The following is a 14,772-nucleotide window of genomic DNA, read 5'->3' as shown; positions in this document are numbered from 1 at the left end:
TCTGCAGCACACAGGTCCTCAAATGCTCGGGACGGAGCTAGGGATGCCAAGGAACGGATTTGTTTGTTTGTTTGCTTATTAGTTCATGTAGATAGCTATAACGAATGGGCTGTTCTGTTTGTTGGGCAGTGAAAGGAAACTATCTCTCTTAAAACAGGAAGCCTGAGGCCAGGCGAGGTGTTGCACACCTTTAAATCACAAGGGAGGCAGAAGCAGACCACAGGTCCCTGGATCTGGTCTACCTAGTGAGTTTCAGGTCACCTAGAGCTACATAGTAAGACAGACAGAAAGAAGAAAGGAAGGAAGGAAGGAAGAAAAAAAAGCAACACCAGTGTATGTCTTGAACAGCTCATCTGTCTTTCTGTGTGTGGCTTTGAAGGCCAGGGAGGAAGTGGGCTCTCACTCATCGCTGCGATCATACATAAAAACTTGGAAGGGATCCTTGCACACAAGCCTCTTTCTACGCCGCTGATCCGCCCTTTCTTTGTAGATTAGAGCCTCTCACTTTCACGTTCTTGTGCAAGGACCTCTCTGAAGCGCGATAGGGGGTAAGCACGGAGCTCAAAAGCCTCTGATCCCAAGGCCACGCCGCCGCTGATCACGTGGCGCAGCCGCTAGCCTCCCCACGTCCCGCCCCGCTCTCTCCCTCGCTGGGTTCGCCCCGCCCTACCACCCCCATCCTCACTGCGCAAGCGCGGGCCGCGAGCGTGGGTTATCTCGAGACAGCCGGGCTGCGGGCTGCGGAGCGTGCGGGTCTGCGGCCTGCGTTCGGCTAGCTCCAGCGGCTCACAGGCCGAGGTAACGAGGCGCAGCAAGCCGAGCCTCCCCGCTCCCCCGGACTGCGTGGGCCATGGAGACTCAAGTGCTGACGCCGCACGTCTACTGGGCTCAGCGACACCGCGAGCTGTATCTGCGCGTGGAGCTGAGTGACGTGCAGGTAAAGGCCCGGCTGCGGGCTGCGCGCAGGATCGGGGGGCCCCCAGGTCCCGGTCGGCCGCCCTGTGCGTTTGCGCTCCTGCAGTGCGCTAGCGGGAGCCGCGAGTGGAGCGCCCCGGTCTCCCTTAGGGCTGCAGGTGCCATCGAGCGTTCTGCGCTTGGCCCCGGTATCCCCTTTGTTCCTGGTAGGCGCCCTGGGGAGCCGCAGCGGAGTCCCGGAGGCCGGCGACTGGCCTTCGGGTTGCCTGAGGCCCTCTGAATTGTGGGATGAGCTCCGTGGGTCTAAAGTGCGGCGTGACAGTGGCCTGTTGGGCCGTGGCTGGACGTCAGCGCTGGCCTCTGAGGTTCAGTCCGGGCGGCCCATTGACCTTCTCAAGGCCTGTCGCTGGGCTGGGCGGGGGGCAACCCCCCAACCGTTCAGTGATAGAAATCTACACTACACCCCCCGCTCACCAAGGAAATGATTTCCATCCTCTCTTTAAGGCTGCGAGCTCAGCCTTAGCAAGTTGCGTAAAGAAATTATCCTGTTACATTAAGTATTCATTTCATCACGTTTGCCTTTAATGTGAGCAAATCAAATCCCTGGGAACTTCCCAGGTCTCTAACCAGACCATCCAGTATTGTGTGTGAAGCGAGTGGTTTTGGTCTGGAATGTTCTTTCCCAGGCCTCCTTGACATCCATGGTATTGTAATCTTCATTCCTCTGAACTGTTTCTTGCTCGCAGTCTGAATTCATCAATTCATCTGGTCTATTTTCTTGCAGGGTCTAGGTGCCCATGTCCACTTGAGTCTAATCTTTGCTTCTGGAATGTAAATCGTTTCCCCTTGTGAACGATGAAGCTAATACTGGCCAGAATGTCTTTGAATAAGCAGTAAATTTCATTTAAGGTGTAAGCAAACCTGAATAAATGCTACTCTAGAATAGGATGAATAATCTTCTCTACTCTGCGACAAGATTCTTTGCTAAAATAGAAAAAAAAAGTTTTTTGTTTTTAATTTTTATTTTTGTATTTTGGAGACAGTCGTGCTATGTAGTTATTTTTTTTTTAAAGATTTATTTATTTATTATATGTAAGTACACTGTAGCTGTCTTCAGACACTCCAGAAGAGGGCACCAGATCTCATTATGGATGGTTGTGAGCCTGGTTGCTGGGATTTGAACTCTGGACCTTCAGAAGAGCGGACGGGTGCTCTTACCCACTGAGCCATCTCACCAGCCCCCCGTGCTATGTAGTTATGTCTGGCCTAGAACTTACTATGTAGCCCAGGCTGGCCTGGAACTCACAGAGATCTGCCAGCCTCTGCCTCCTAAGTGCGGGGATTCCAAGTGTGCACCGCCATGCCCAGAGATTCGCGTTTGAAACACATTAACAGTGAACACTGTGAAGGTGGAGAAGAAAGGCGAAAATTTCTTTTGGAGAGAAAATTTCTTAAGAAATTTTGGGAAGAACGAGTCCCTCACCCCTATGGAGGCTTTATCTTTCTGAGGCTTCACATCTGCTAGTCTGAGGCGTTAGTTTTAAAAGAACATGTCAGTACCATGTATACCACACCACAGATGTACAGAAATGAGCCAGACGAGCTCCACTTTCCCAGGCACAGGCACCTTTTCCAGGGCATTCTGTCCAAAAGGAAGCATATTACACACAAACAAAAAAGGTTGTTCACGAACATGGCTGTGGGTAAAGTTGGAGTTTGGTGTTAAAACAGGTCCCTGGTGTTAAAATAATTCTTTGCCTCTCTTTCGTTGAGTTGGAAATGACTTCCAGAGATGAGAAGGCTTCTTGCTACCTGTTACTGGGAGAACTTACCAGAGAGCCCACCTGTAGCTAAAACCAAGCTTTACTATAACCACTCTTTGCCGTGCGTGCCAGTGTCTATTAAGAGTGTGTTAAAAGTGGATGCTCACAGTCAGCTATAGGATGGAACACAGGGCCCCCAATGGAGGAGCTAGAGAAAACACCCAGGAGCTAAAGGGATCTGCAACCCTATAGGTGGAATAACAATACGAACTAACCAGTACCCCAGGAGCTCATGTCTCTAGCTGCATATGTAGCAGAAGATGGCCTAGTCGGCCATCATTGGGAAGAGAGGCCCCTAGGTCTTGCAAACTTTATATGCCTCAGTACAGGGGAATGCCAGGACCAAGAAGTGGGAGTGTGTGTGTGTGTGTGTGTGAGGGTATGGGGGGTCTTTTGGGATAGCATTTGAAATGTAAATGAAGAAAATACCTAATAAAAAATAATTTTAAAAAAAGTGTGTTAAAACTGATTATAGGATTTGAGCATTGGTGTTTGTGAGAGACCAAATGGAGGAGGGGGCTCACTGTAGCTTAGATGCTGTTGAGAAAACTGTTCTGAAAAACAGTAAGGAGAGAGACACAAGATTAAACTGTTTTGGAGAAATAGTGTTCACTTTGGTCAAGGAGAGAGGGTGTCTGGTATATCTTTGGTGGCAGTATGACTAGGTGTTTGTTTTTATACACACTTGTGCATTAGGCTTGGCCTCATTCTGTTTTCAGAGTAATCTTTTCTGAGTTGTTGTTCTATGAGATAGTAATGGCCAGTAAGAGAATGGTCTGTTCCAGCTGTGCTTTTGGTGAATGCCACGAGCTGTCTCTATTTGCTTTCTTGATTAATCTTCTAGGGTTCTGTTGAAACTTCTTGTAGCTCAGGGTCGGCTCAAGATGAAGCAATCCATTTGCTTAGTACAAACCACTTAAGGAGTACTCACTCCCGTTGGTCCCTAAGGTAGGTTCTGGGCTCTTGGGCAGCTTTCCAATACTCTTTTGTATCTTACAGTGTATCCTACAGCTGCTGAATGAATTTCAAAGGGTTGAAAACTCCATAGCAGTGTGGGGGGTGATCAACTCTGCCTCCTCCCAGGACAAGATGCACGGTCCAGTTGTCACACCAGTCTTTGGAGTTGCAGAGTTAGCACTGATGGGAAACCACCACTGTTGTGTACAGGGTTGTAAACAGCTTCACCCGTGACTTTATGCTTGAGGTGAGCAGTGGCACAGGCAGCAGGGAGTTTGGAATAGCACCTCTGGTGAAGGGCAGCATCAATACACAGGTCTGGTTCAGCCTCCATGGTTGTTAAAGCAAGTGTTCATTCAGCAAGGTTTCTGCTGTATTCAGAGTTTCAAACACAGTTAGTTTGAAAGATACTGTTTTTCAGTGTCTGGTAGAAAGAGAAGTCATCCGCGGGGTGAGATTGGGCCTTTTTTCTTCTATTTATTAGCTGGTGAGCACAGATAAGATGAGCCTCATCCTCTTAATTTGCATTAATATGAGTAATAATGTCTGATTCGTAGGAAGGGTTCTTTTGATGTTAGAACTGGGTTTAGAGGGGATTTTTTAATTCTAGTGTGCCATCCAAGCATGTGGGGTTTATATGACTGTGATGTTAAATCTTAGATGAGAGATAGATACACAGAGCACTGAAGCTGAGCACCATCTGTTAGCAGACCCGTCTACATACGAAACCTTATCACATGGCCAAGATGGCTTTACACAGTAATTGAGAAAGGATGAATCATTCAGAAAATTGGATTAGGAGAATTATCAATCCAAGTGGCAAAAAGATAAGATTACTGCCTCTAGGACATTGGCAGAAATCCCTTTTAACTGGGTTAATGAAAACTGACTGTGTAAAGTGAAGGTGCTAAGGAAAATGGAGGAGACTGGCGTTAGAAACACAGAAGAACACCTTAAGAAACAAAGTGTAAACCCTAACGCAGGAGCTTCCTGAGGAAGGCAAGCTTGAAGACTATACTTGCCCCAAATACACTGCAAATGACTAGCATCTTTCCTAAAGAACAGAGTAAAAAGAACAGATAATAATGAATGTCCAAGATGCTGAAACACTGCCTGCCTAGCTTCAGGGATAAGCAGGGCCTATGAGCGCATGCTGTTCTTTCCACACGAGATTGGCAAGTACAGAGAGTGTCTGACATCAGTTGATGCTGTGTATGTTTGGAAGAGAGACAGTAAACATTTCTGTGGGAAGGGGATGGCTGTGGTGGTGCACACCTTTAATCCAGAACTTGGGAGGCAGAGGCAGGTATCGGTGAGTTTGAGGTTAGCCTGGTCGACATGGCAAGTTCCAGGTTAGCCAGGGCTACCCTGTCTCAAATTAAGGGAAAAATTAAATTCACTGTGTGTGTATGCACCCATGTGTGTTTGTTCAAGATTGAGACACAGTGCATTTGTGGAGGTCAGAGGACAGCTTTCAGTGTCAGCTCTCTCCTTCTATCATTCGGGTCCGAGAACAGACTATGATCAGGCTTGGGTAGAAGCATTTTTGCTTACCGAGCTATCATTCTGGCCCACCGTGAGGTATTTTTTGTTGTTCTGCTAGTCCTCAGTGAGTCATCTTTAATACAGTTAGTGAGAGTATTAATTGGCATTTTTTTTCCCAGAATAGTTTGGCAATGTCTGATTGAATTGAAGATGTGTTTTAAGTAATTGCAACTGTACCAGTGTCTGTTTTATTTCTTTTTAAGCCACAGACAAATAGAGCATACTGTCAATGCATATTAGTTATGGATGGCAGTGTTTGTTACAGTTTCCAGTGTTTGGCCAATTGCTTGAAACATTTTACAGTATAATTCAGAAACTCTAAACTGTTCATAACCACAAAACAAAACTACTCATAAAGCAGTAAACGAGCTTGGTCATTTGATTTGATTTAGATTGGTCATTTGATTTGATTTAGATCCAAGGCCATGGACTAGATGCTGGTCACGGTATGTAATATAAAGGTAGTGCCTTCCGGTTGAGGGGCTACACAGGAGATACTGCATAATACAGGCCTCTAGATGAGCGCTAAGGTGAAAATAAAGGAGACCTGAGTTGGCAGAGGCAGGCTTAACTGAGTGGTCAGAGGAGGCTGCGTGGAGGAAATGAGGAGGTCTGAACCACGAGGATAGAATGAGTTATGCAGGAGGCACGAAGGAGCGCTGGGCTTGCAGCTCAGTGGAAGAATGGTCTTCGAATGCTAGACAGGCTGTGGGATAGACCCCCTTCATTACACACACAAAGTGGGAAAAAGGAACAGAGAGAGAGAGAACATTTTGACAAGTGCACAGACTTAAAGACAGGCCTGGGCCTTGGAGGGTTTCTGGGGAACAGAAAGGACATTAGTATGTGTGGGGTGTTGCAAGGAAAAGCGGGAGAGGAGGTTGGAGGGTTTAAAGATGTAGGTCATGTAGAGCCTTGTTGCCATGGTAAGGGAGGAGCTTGGATTTCACGGTAGAGCAGTGAGAACTATTGAAGAGTTTTGAGCAGAAGGTTGAGTCCTTAGAATCTGTATTTTAAAAATTACTCAGGGGCTTGCTGAGAGTGCACACACACACACAAAACGTCTGAGAGAACCTGGAGGCCACATCTGCTTTGATACGTAAAATATGCACCTCAGTCCTTACACACACACACCCCACACACCCCACACCCTGAGACAGGGTTTCACTGTGTAACAGAGCCTTGGCTCTCCTGAATTTGCTTTAGAGGCCAGGCTGGCCTTGAACTCAGAGCTCTGCCTGCCTCTGCCTCCCAAGTGCTGGATTAAAGGTGTGCCTTGTCGGTGCTCTGGGTTCTGTGGGACTATTGATCGAAGAGGGACAAGACAGGATGATTTTAGGCTTCTCAAGCAGCAAGGGGATTAGCCTCTCAAGGACTGAACCCAAACCCTTTTGCAGAGCCTCTTTAGTGTTACAGAAAGCACCTTTAGCAAGTCAAGTTTCCATATAAGAAAACTTACCTGTTCTTGGGGGTGTATTGAAAGAGCTATCACCTTAAGCATTTTTTAGCCATACAGACACTTCCTGGTTTGCTAGGCAAGCCTGGAGACTAAGCTATGCAAAGGCTCTGAGAATCCTTCAAAAGAATAACTCCATAAAATCTCAGACAACAATCACTGGCAAAAGGCTACTTCAGAATTTAGGTGCCAACATTCCAGATTCATGCCAGATACAGTGGTTCTGCTTCAGGCGTTCCACCACCACTAAGCCGGGGACATACTTTCTTACACACTGGAGTGTTTGTTTATTTTTAACTAAAGCGGTGAGGCTTATCGCTGTTCAGTGAACATCTTTGTGGGAAAACATGGTGTTTCAGTAAGTTGGTTTTTGTTTTGTTTTGGTTTTGAAACAGGGTTTTTCTCTGTAGCTCTGGAAGTCCTGGAACTCTTGTCTGTAGAGCAGGCTGGTTCAGATCCAACTGCCTCTTTTTGTGCTGGGATTAAAGGCCACCACACCCAGCTCAGTAAGAAGGTTTTAGGACTAACTGGTGGTGGGATATGAGTTTCCATTGAGTGACTGGTGGGAAGAGGCTGAAGTTTGTAATTCACAAGGACATCGGCAGCTTCACTATTCTGGGAACATCTCCAAGGAGATAACATCTGAGCAGAACCCTGCATGTTAATAAGCAATACGAGGAGGCTGGAGGCTCAGTGGTAAGAGCACTGTCTGCTTCTGCAGAGGACCCAGGTTAAAATCCCAGCACTGACATGGTAAGTGTCCCGGTCAGGGTTACTGTGGCTGTGATGAAACACCGTGACCAAAAGCAAGTGAGGAGGAAAGGTTCCACAGTGTAGTCCATCACTAAAGGAAGGCAGATCAGAAACTGAAGCCCGGTAGGAACCTGGAGGCCGGAGCTGATACAGAGGTGATGGAGGGGTGCTGTATACTGGATTGCTCATCTTGGCTCGCTCAGCTTGCTTTATTCTAGAACCCAGGACCACCAGCCCAGGGATATCACCACCCATAATGAGTTGGGCCCTCTCTCACCAATCACTAATTAAGAAAATACTCTCTGCTAGGCAGTGGTGGCGCACGCCTTTAATCCCAGCACTTGGGAGGCAGAGGCAGGTGGATTTCTGAGTTCGAGGCCAGCCTGGTCTACAGAGTGAGTTCCAGGACAGCCAGGGCTACACAGAGAAACCCTGTCTCCAAAAACCAAAAAACCAAAAACCAAAGAGAAAGAGAGAGAGAGAGAAAGAAAAAAAGAAAGAAAAAAGAAAATAATCTTCAACCATATTTTTTTCTTTTTTATGATAAACCATATGGCAGGCACAGGTTAGGGAAGCCAGGTAGGTTTCCTGGTGTCAGCCAGAGGCTCATCTTGGAAGCAGGGCCTCTCACAGGTTGCAGTTCAGCCCTGCTGTATTAGCACCTGTACACAGGTTCTCATCACACACAGGCAGAGCATGTGAACAAGAAGGAAGCCCTCGGTGTAAAGGCCTACTAGGTAGAAAGTCCACAAACTGTGCTCATGCCAGAGGCCATGAAAATGGGATGAGTTTCTTTAATTTCACTCCCTTGAATAATTACTGAGGCATTGGGGACATAGAGCCAAACATAACTGCTCCCTGCTATCAAGCAATGAAAGTCCAGAGGATCAGAGAAGCTAACAAACAATCATTACAGCAGCACACTGTTGAGAGCGCTGGACAAAGATGAGTGCAGGGAGAAGTTATTGATTAAGCTATTGGAAGTAAGGGGGAGGAAGAGCATTAATGTTTGCTCTGATTTTGAATATGAAGTAAAAGCTGATGTCCTACAGCCCCAGACACTTAGATGTTTTAAGAGGAGGAAGAGAGCAATACGGTTGTGAGAGTTGACTAATGTCAGCATCCTGTATGTTCTTCCAACTTAATGCTCAGAATAGGTCTGAAATGTGGTTTTGTTTTTTAACTTTTCCTCCCACATTATTTAGTGTGTGTGTGTTTGTGCATGTGTGTATTGTGTGTGTGTGTGTCCAGGGCACATGTTTAGAGGTCAGGAGACAACCCATGGAGTTGGCTCTGTGTGTCCTGAGGATGAAACTCAGGTCTTTACTGTAAGTACTACACAGAGCCATGGGTAGTCTCACTATTTTAAAAATTACAGTGGGGCTGGTGACATGGCTCAGTGGGTAAGAGCACCGACTGCTCTTCCGAAGGTCCAGAGTTCAAATCCCAGCAACCACATGGTGGCTCACAACCATCCGCAACGAGATCTGGCGCCCTCTTCTGGAGTGTCTGAAGACAGCTACAGTGTACTTACATATAATAAATAAATAAATCTTAAAAAAAAAAATTACAGTGATTGAAGGGCTGTAGATTTGAAGGTGAAAGAGAGGCAAATAAAGATGATCAAGCTAGCAGTCCAGGTCTAGCTGACTTCAAGGCCGTCTTTTGCTCCTTTTTCTAGCCGTGTGCTTTTCGTAAGCAAAGGTTTATTCCTTTTTTAGTAAAAAGGCTGGCTTGTGTTAATCAGCCTTCTGTTAAAAAAACAAAAGCATCAAATAAAAGTCCTCAGGGCTAGCCTGGTCTACACAGTGAGTTCTAGGTCACCCTAGAACAGGGTTTCACACATATAGAGAAACACACACATGGGAGATAGAGGGAGAGGGAGAGAGGGACAGAGGGAGATAGATGGGGGAAGGAAGGAGAGGAAGGTTGGGAAGTCAGAAAAGACTTTTGCCCTGAGAATGTTCGTTCAGCTAAGTGATTGTGGGTTTTGGTGCTGGCAGCCCAGCAGGGTGTAGGGAGTTAGATATTAATCTCCCAGAGCCATGTCATGTCATTTCTTCCTTATAATCTGTCCTTTAGATCAAAACTCAAGATCTATCAAAGGTGTGACATGTCCCTGGTAATCTTTCCCTGCACGTAGGTCAAGGTAACTAGATGCAAACTCACCTTTCTCCCTTTACAGTGAGGGCATCAGACAAGCCTTAAGCCATGACTTCATGTCCAAGTCGCCACAGCTTGAGGGATCCTTCAGTCCTTGGTAGGAGTGAGCATAGTGGTGCATGTTTAACCACAGCACTTAGGAGTCACAGGAAGGTAGATCTCTGAGTTTGAGACTAACCTGGTCTTCCTGGTCAGCCAGGGCTACATGGACAAACCGTGTGTCAATAAACAGACAAACAAACAAATAAAATCTGCTCCAGCTCTTAATGTACCTCTATTAATGTAGCTCTCTTAATGTAGCTATGTTGGTATCATTTAAAAGCCTTTAGGCAAATGTATCAGCTCACTTTGATGCAGGTGTCAGGGTCCTAGACACATGCATCTAGTAACACAGCCTGTCCTATATGTAAGTTACATGCTCTAAAATTATTACCACCACAGGGGCTCCTTTTTTTTTTCTTTTAATTTTGAATTTGTTTGGCATAAGCCTTTATAATTGTTGATTCTGGTTTTTTTGAGACAAGATTTCTCTGTGTGATAGCCTTGGCTGTCTTGAAACTAGCTCTATAGATCAGGCTGGCCTCAAACTCACAGAGATCTGCCTGCTTCTGCCTCCTGAGTGCTGGGATTAAAGGCGTGTACCATCATGCCTAGCTATTTTAATTGTTTTATATATATATATATATGGTTTATGGTCTGTGTACTACATGCATGCCTGGCTCTTGAGGAGGCCAGAAAAGGGCATCATCATATCCCTTGGAACCAGAGTCATAGTAAGTCACCATGTGGGTGCTGGGGATTGAACCAGGGTCCTTTGGAAGAGCAGCTAGCACTTTTAACCAGTGGGCCATTTTTTTCCGCCCTGCATAAGCCTTTTTTTTTTTTTTTTTTTTAAAGATTTACTTATTTATTTATTTATTTATTATATGTAAGTACACTGTAGCTGTCTTCAGACACTCCAGAAGAGGGAGTCAGATCTAGTTATGGATGGTTGTGAGCCACCATGTGGTTGCTGGGATTTGAACTCCAGACCTTCAGAAGAGCAGTCGGGTGCTCTTAACCCACTGAGCCATCTCACCAGCCCAGCATAAGCCTTTTTTAAAACTGAAAGATCTCCTTCCGTGACCACCACCTTTGGGGAGGCTAAACCTAACACGCAGTGTTCAGCAGGGCAGGATCTGCCCTCTTATGGCTGAGTTAGGACTTGAAATCTCTGGCTCACAAACATGTTTAGCCAACTACTTAGCTTGTAGTATGACCAGGTATGTCAGCCTTGTTTGGACATACCTGTCTGAGGAGAGAAAAATCAGGCCACCCAAGCCTCTTTTGATTTCCCATCTGGTTCCAAGGGATATGATGATGCCCTTGTGTTCCTAGGAACACAAGGAAAGACCTAAGTAGAAATTTAGCTCTAAGGCATCCCAGATCTGTATAGCTTCCTATGATATGCATCATATTCACATAGAAACTTGTTTCTTGGGCTGGGGAATATAGCTCAGTAGTAGAGAGCACTCTCCTAGCATGCACATGGCTCTAAGTTTGGTTTCTAATATGGTGAAAAACCAAATAAAACAACAACAACAACAACAACAAATGTCATTCTCTTACTGAGAACCCCTCACACCCCAGAAATGTGGCTCTCTGCCTTTTCAGTGGTCAACAGGAGAACAGTCATCCTTGCCATATTTTATGGAGGAAGATTTCCTTCAGGGATAAATCTTTTCTTTTTCTCTTTATCTGTTTTGAAAATATAGTAACAGAAGAGGAGGGCCTAGTTCCCAGCACAGCTCCTACAAGTGAGTTCTTGGGAGTGGGTCTGAAGTTAGGGTAGATATCGCTGCTCTTGCAGAAATCCAGTGAGTAAAGGCATGGTTTTCTCTGTGTTCTCAGCATTGGGGTCTATGTGCTTGAGCAGATACTGTGGTTTAAGCTTTGATCTTACTCTCCACCACTGGGTCTGCACCTTCTAATTTTTGGAGCTCTTGAGTACTGTGTATTAGGGCGTTTGGGAGAGTGGCCGGGGCACAGGAATATACTTGGAAAACTGTATCTTGGTGCCCTGGTGCATAACTTCTGTAGTTGTCCTGTTTTGGATGAGGTTTTAGTTCTGTCTGTCCTCCTGTCTCAGAGACTATTCCGAGTCTGACTCCTCTGTGTGAAGCCTTTACTTCCACTCAGGAGACTGCCCATGGAAGCTTGACATTCTCCAAGCTTTCAGCCGCCCCCTTATGGCTGCCCTTGGCTGTGCATAGAGCATGTGGGTGCCCACGGACCTAGTACACCGCTCTCCAGGCTTCTTTCTCTCTGCCTTGGTGGTGGTTTCCTTTGGTGAGTAGAGCTGAGAGTCAAGCAGAAAAAGAGATGACACAGGGACTGGACTACCTCTTGCAGAGACACCTTGAATTGTCGGTAGGGGGCGGGCTTTTTGGGGGGGGCGTTCGAGACAGGGTTTCTCTGTATAGCCCTGGCTGTCCTGGAACTCACTTTGTAGACCAGGCTGGCCTCGAACTCAGAAATCCACCTGCCTCTGCCTCCCGAGTACTGGGACTAAAGGCGTGCGCTACCACGCCCGGCTAAGGAGGCAGTTTTTTTTTTTAATCCAGTGAAAAAAATGTTTAGTTTTACTTTAGGCTGCCGAAGTGTGCATTAAAGCCCTTTCTGGGGATAAATGAGAAATCTGAGTGGAGGGAATCTGGAGCTGGAGGCTACTAGAACACAAAGGGACTTGCTGACTGTTGTGAGCCCAGCCCTGCTGTAAGGCTTGGTACGAGGTTCTCCCCCTGGTGCTCTCAACCACTGGTTCCCATGATGCTCATTCTCTTCTCAACTTGAATAACCCTTGACTGCCAGTCTGTGCTCTCTGTCTGAGTCCTTGCTACCTTCTCACAGGAAGTGAGTCATCTGTTCCGCTGGGTGCACAGGGATGCAGCCTTCGAGATCTGTCTGTTCCCTCATTCACCTCATATAGCTCCTTGCCTGCCTAGCCATCATCGTAATGGGCTGATTCATAGCCTCATCGTTCTGCAGAGTTAGAGTCTTTGGAGGAGGCAGCAGTCAGGGAGGTACCATAGACACAGAAGCCTGCAGGGATGTGAACAGACCCCTCACTCTTAGCGGGGAGGCACAGGGTTGGTCAGTCTCTAGGAGGAGGAGGGGAAGAAATTCTGCTTTACTATAATTTCTCCATATTGAAATGTCTTTTGTGTCCCTGGTCTCTTCACAGAACCCTGCTATCAGCATCACAGACAATGTGCTGCATTTCAAAGGTTAGTATCTGGGCAGATGCTCGAAGATCTCTGCATAGATCTGAAGGCATGATGGCAGGATTTTTTTTGAAGATTTATTTATGCTTGTGAGTACACTGTAGCTGTACTGATTGTTGCGAGCCTTCATGTGGTTGTTGGGAATTGAATTTTTAGGACCTTTGGTCTCTCCAGTCAGCCTCACTCCGGTCAACTCCGCTCGCTCTGTCCCTGGTTGCTCTGGCCCTAAAGTTTTATTTATTATTATGCATAAGTACACTGTAGCTGATTTGGACACACCAGAAGAGGGCGTCAGATCTTATTACAGGTGGTTGTGAGCCACTATGCTGTTGCTGAGATTTGAACTTAGGACCTTCAGAAGAGCAGTCAGTGCTCTACCCGCTGAGCCATCTCTCTAACCCCCATGATGGTAGTTTGTCTTTAAAAAAAAATTAAAAATAATTTTCTGTCTGTCTGTCTACCTACCTCTCTTCTCTATTTAGTTTGTTTTCGAAATAGGCTCTCAGTATATACCTTGGGTGGTCAGAACACCCTATGTAGGCCAGGATGGCTTTAAATGCATAGAGATCTGCCCTGCCTCTGCCTCCTGAATACTGAGAATAAGGGCATATATACATACATACATACACACACATATATTTAAAACTATATATATACATACACATATGTGTGTGTATATGTATATGTATGGTATGTATGAATGTGTATGTATGACAACAAAGGTCAGACAAATGTTTCATATTTTCTGGAACTGGAGTTACATACAGTTATGAACAGTCATGTGGGTGCTAGGAACTGTACTCTGGCCCTATGTAAGAGAAGCAAGAGCTAATTATAACTGCTGAGCTGTTTCTCCATCTGCAATAGTTTTTTTTTTTCTTTTTTTTTTCTTTTTTTCAATCAGAATATTTGGAGCATGTAGATGACTCTTTTTTTTTTTTTTAAAGATTTATTTATTATTATCTCTGAGTACACTGTAGCTGTCTTCAGATGGACCAGAAGAGGGCGTCAGATCTCATTACAGATGGTTGTGAGCCACCATGTGGTTGCTGGGATTTGAACTCAGGACCTTCAGAAGAGCAGTCGGTGCTCTTAACCGCTGAGCTATATCACCAGCATGTAGATGACTCTTATAATCAAATATTTCCACATATCAGTGGCTGTTTGCATCTGTGTTTGAAGCTGAAAAAGAACCACTGGCACAATACACAGATACACATGCAGGCACACACACACACACAAACACACAAAAGAAGCATTTAAACCTTCCATTTCTTTTTTTCTTTACTTTTTTTTTTTTCAAGACAGGGTTTCTCTGTGTAGCCCTGACTGTCCTGGAACTCACTCTGTAGAGCAGGCTGGCCTCGAACTCAGAAATCCACCTGCCTCTGCCTCCCAAGTGCTGGGATCAAAGGCGTGCGCCACCACACCCGGCAACCTTCCATTTCTTAAAAGACAAACAAACCAACAACGATAATGGAGACAAAGATGGACAACTTATCACACGTGTGCTGAGGAAGGTGGTGGGGGTGGGTGGTATCACCCCCAGGGCCTCCCAAACGCTGAATACGTGCCCCACCACTGAGCTGGATCCTCAACCCAGTGGATCATGTCTTTCCTTCTTTCAAAGAATTTTTGAGACATGGTCTTGCTATGTAGTTCAGGATAGCCTTGAGCTCTGCATCCTGTCCCAGCCTTTTAAGGGCTGGATTATAGGCCTGCATCCACCATGCCCAGATGAAAAGTTTTTCAGACTTTGCTAGTCTGATGGTCTCTGATTCCAAGAGTCTGGCCCATGTTTTCTCTGTAGCTGCTCAGTAGGCTTCCTGTTGTACTCAGGGCACTGGGTCTGTGTTCACAGGCAGCCAGTGCCTGGGTCTCCTACTTTCTTGCCATT

The 14,772-nt window shown here is 45.9% G+C and overlaps 1 protein-coding gene across 1 annotated transcript in view; it reads left to right on the top strand.

Annotated features, from left to right (window-relative positions):
• Positions 1 to 666: 666 nt before the first annotated feature.
• The window catches only part of Hacd3 (3-hydroxyacyl-CoA dehydratase 3), a 34,337-nt gene continuing 20,231 nt past the window's right edge, over positions 667 to 14,772 (top strand). Inside the window, exons 1-2 of the mRNA XM_021172797.2 lie at positions 667 to 937; positions 12,836 to 12,878. Coding sequence (XP_021028456.1) covers positions 851 to 937; positions 12,836 to 12,878 — 130 coding nt within the window. The 5' untranslated portion in view covers positions 667 to 850. The remainder of the gene's footprint in view (positions 938 to 12,835; positions 12,879 to 14,772) is intronic.

Source organism: Mus caroli, chromosome 9 (genome assembly GCF_900094665.2).
Source record: "Mus caroli chromosome 9, CAROLI_EIJ_v1.1, whole genome shotgun sequence".
In the NCBI taxonomy this organism is placed as follows: domain Eukaryota; kingdom Metazoa; phylum Chordata; class Mammalia; order Rodentia; family Muridae; genus Mus; species Mus caroli.
This window is presented reverse-complemented; position numbering and strand designations above follow the sequence as displayed.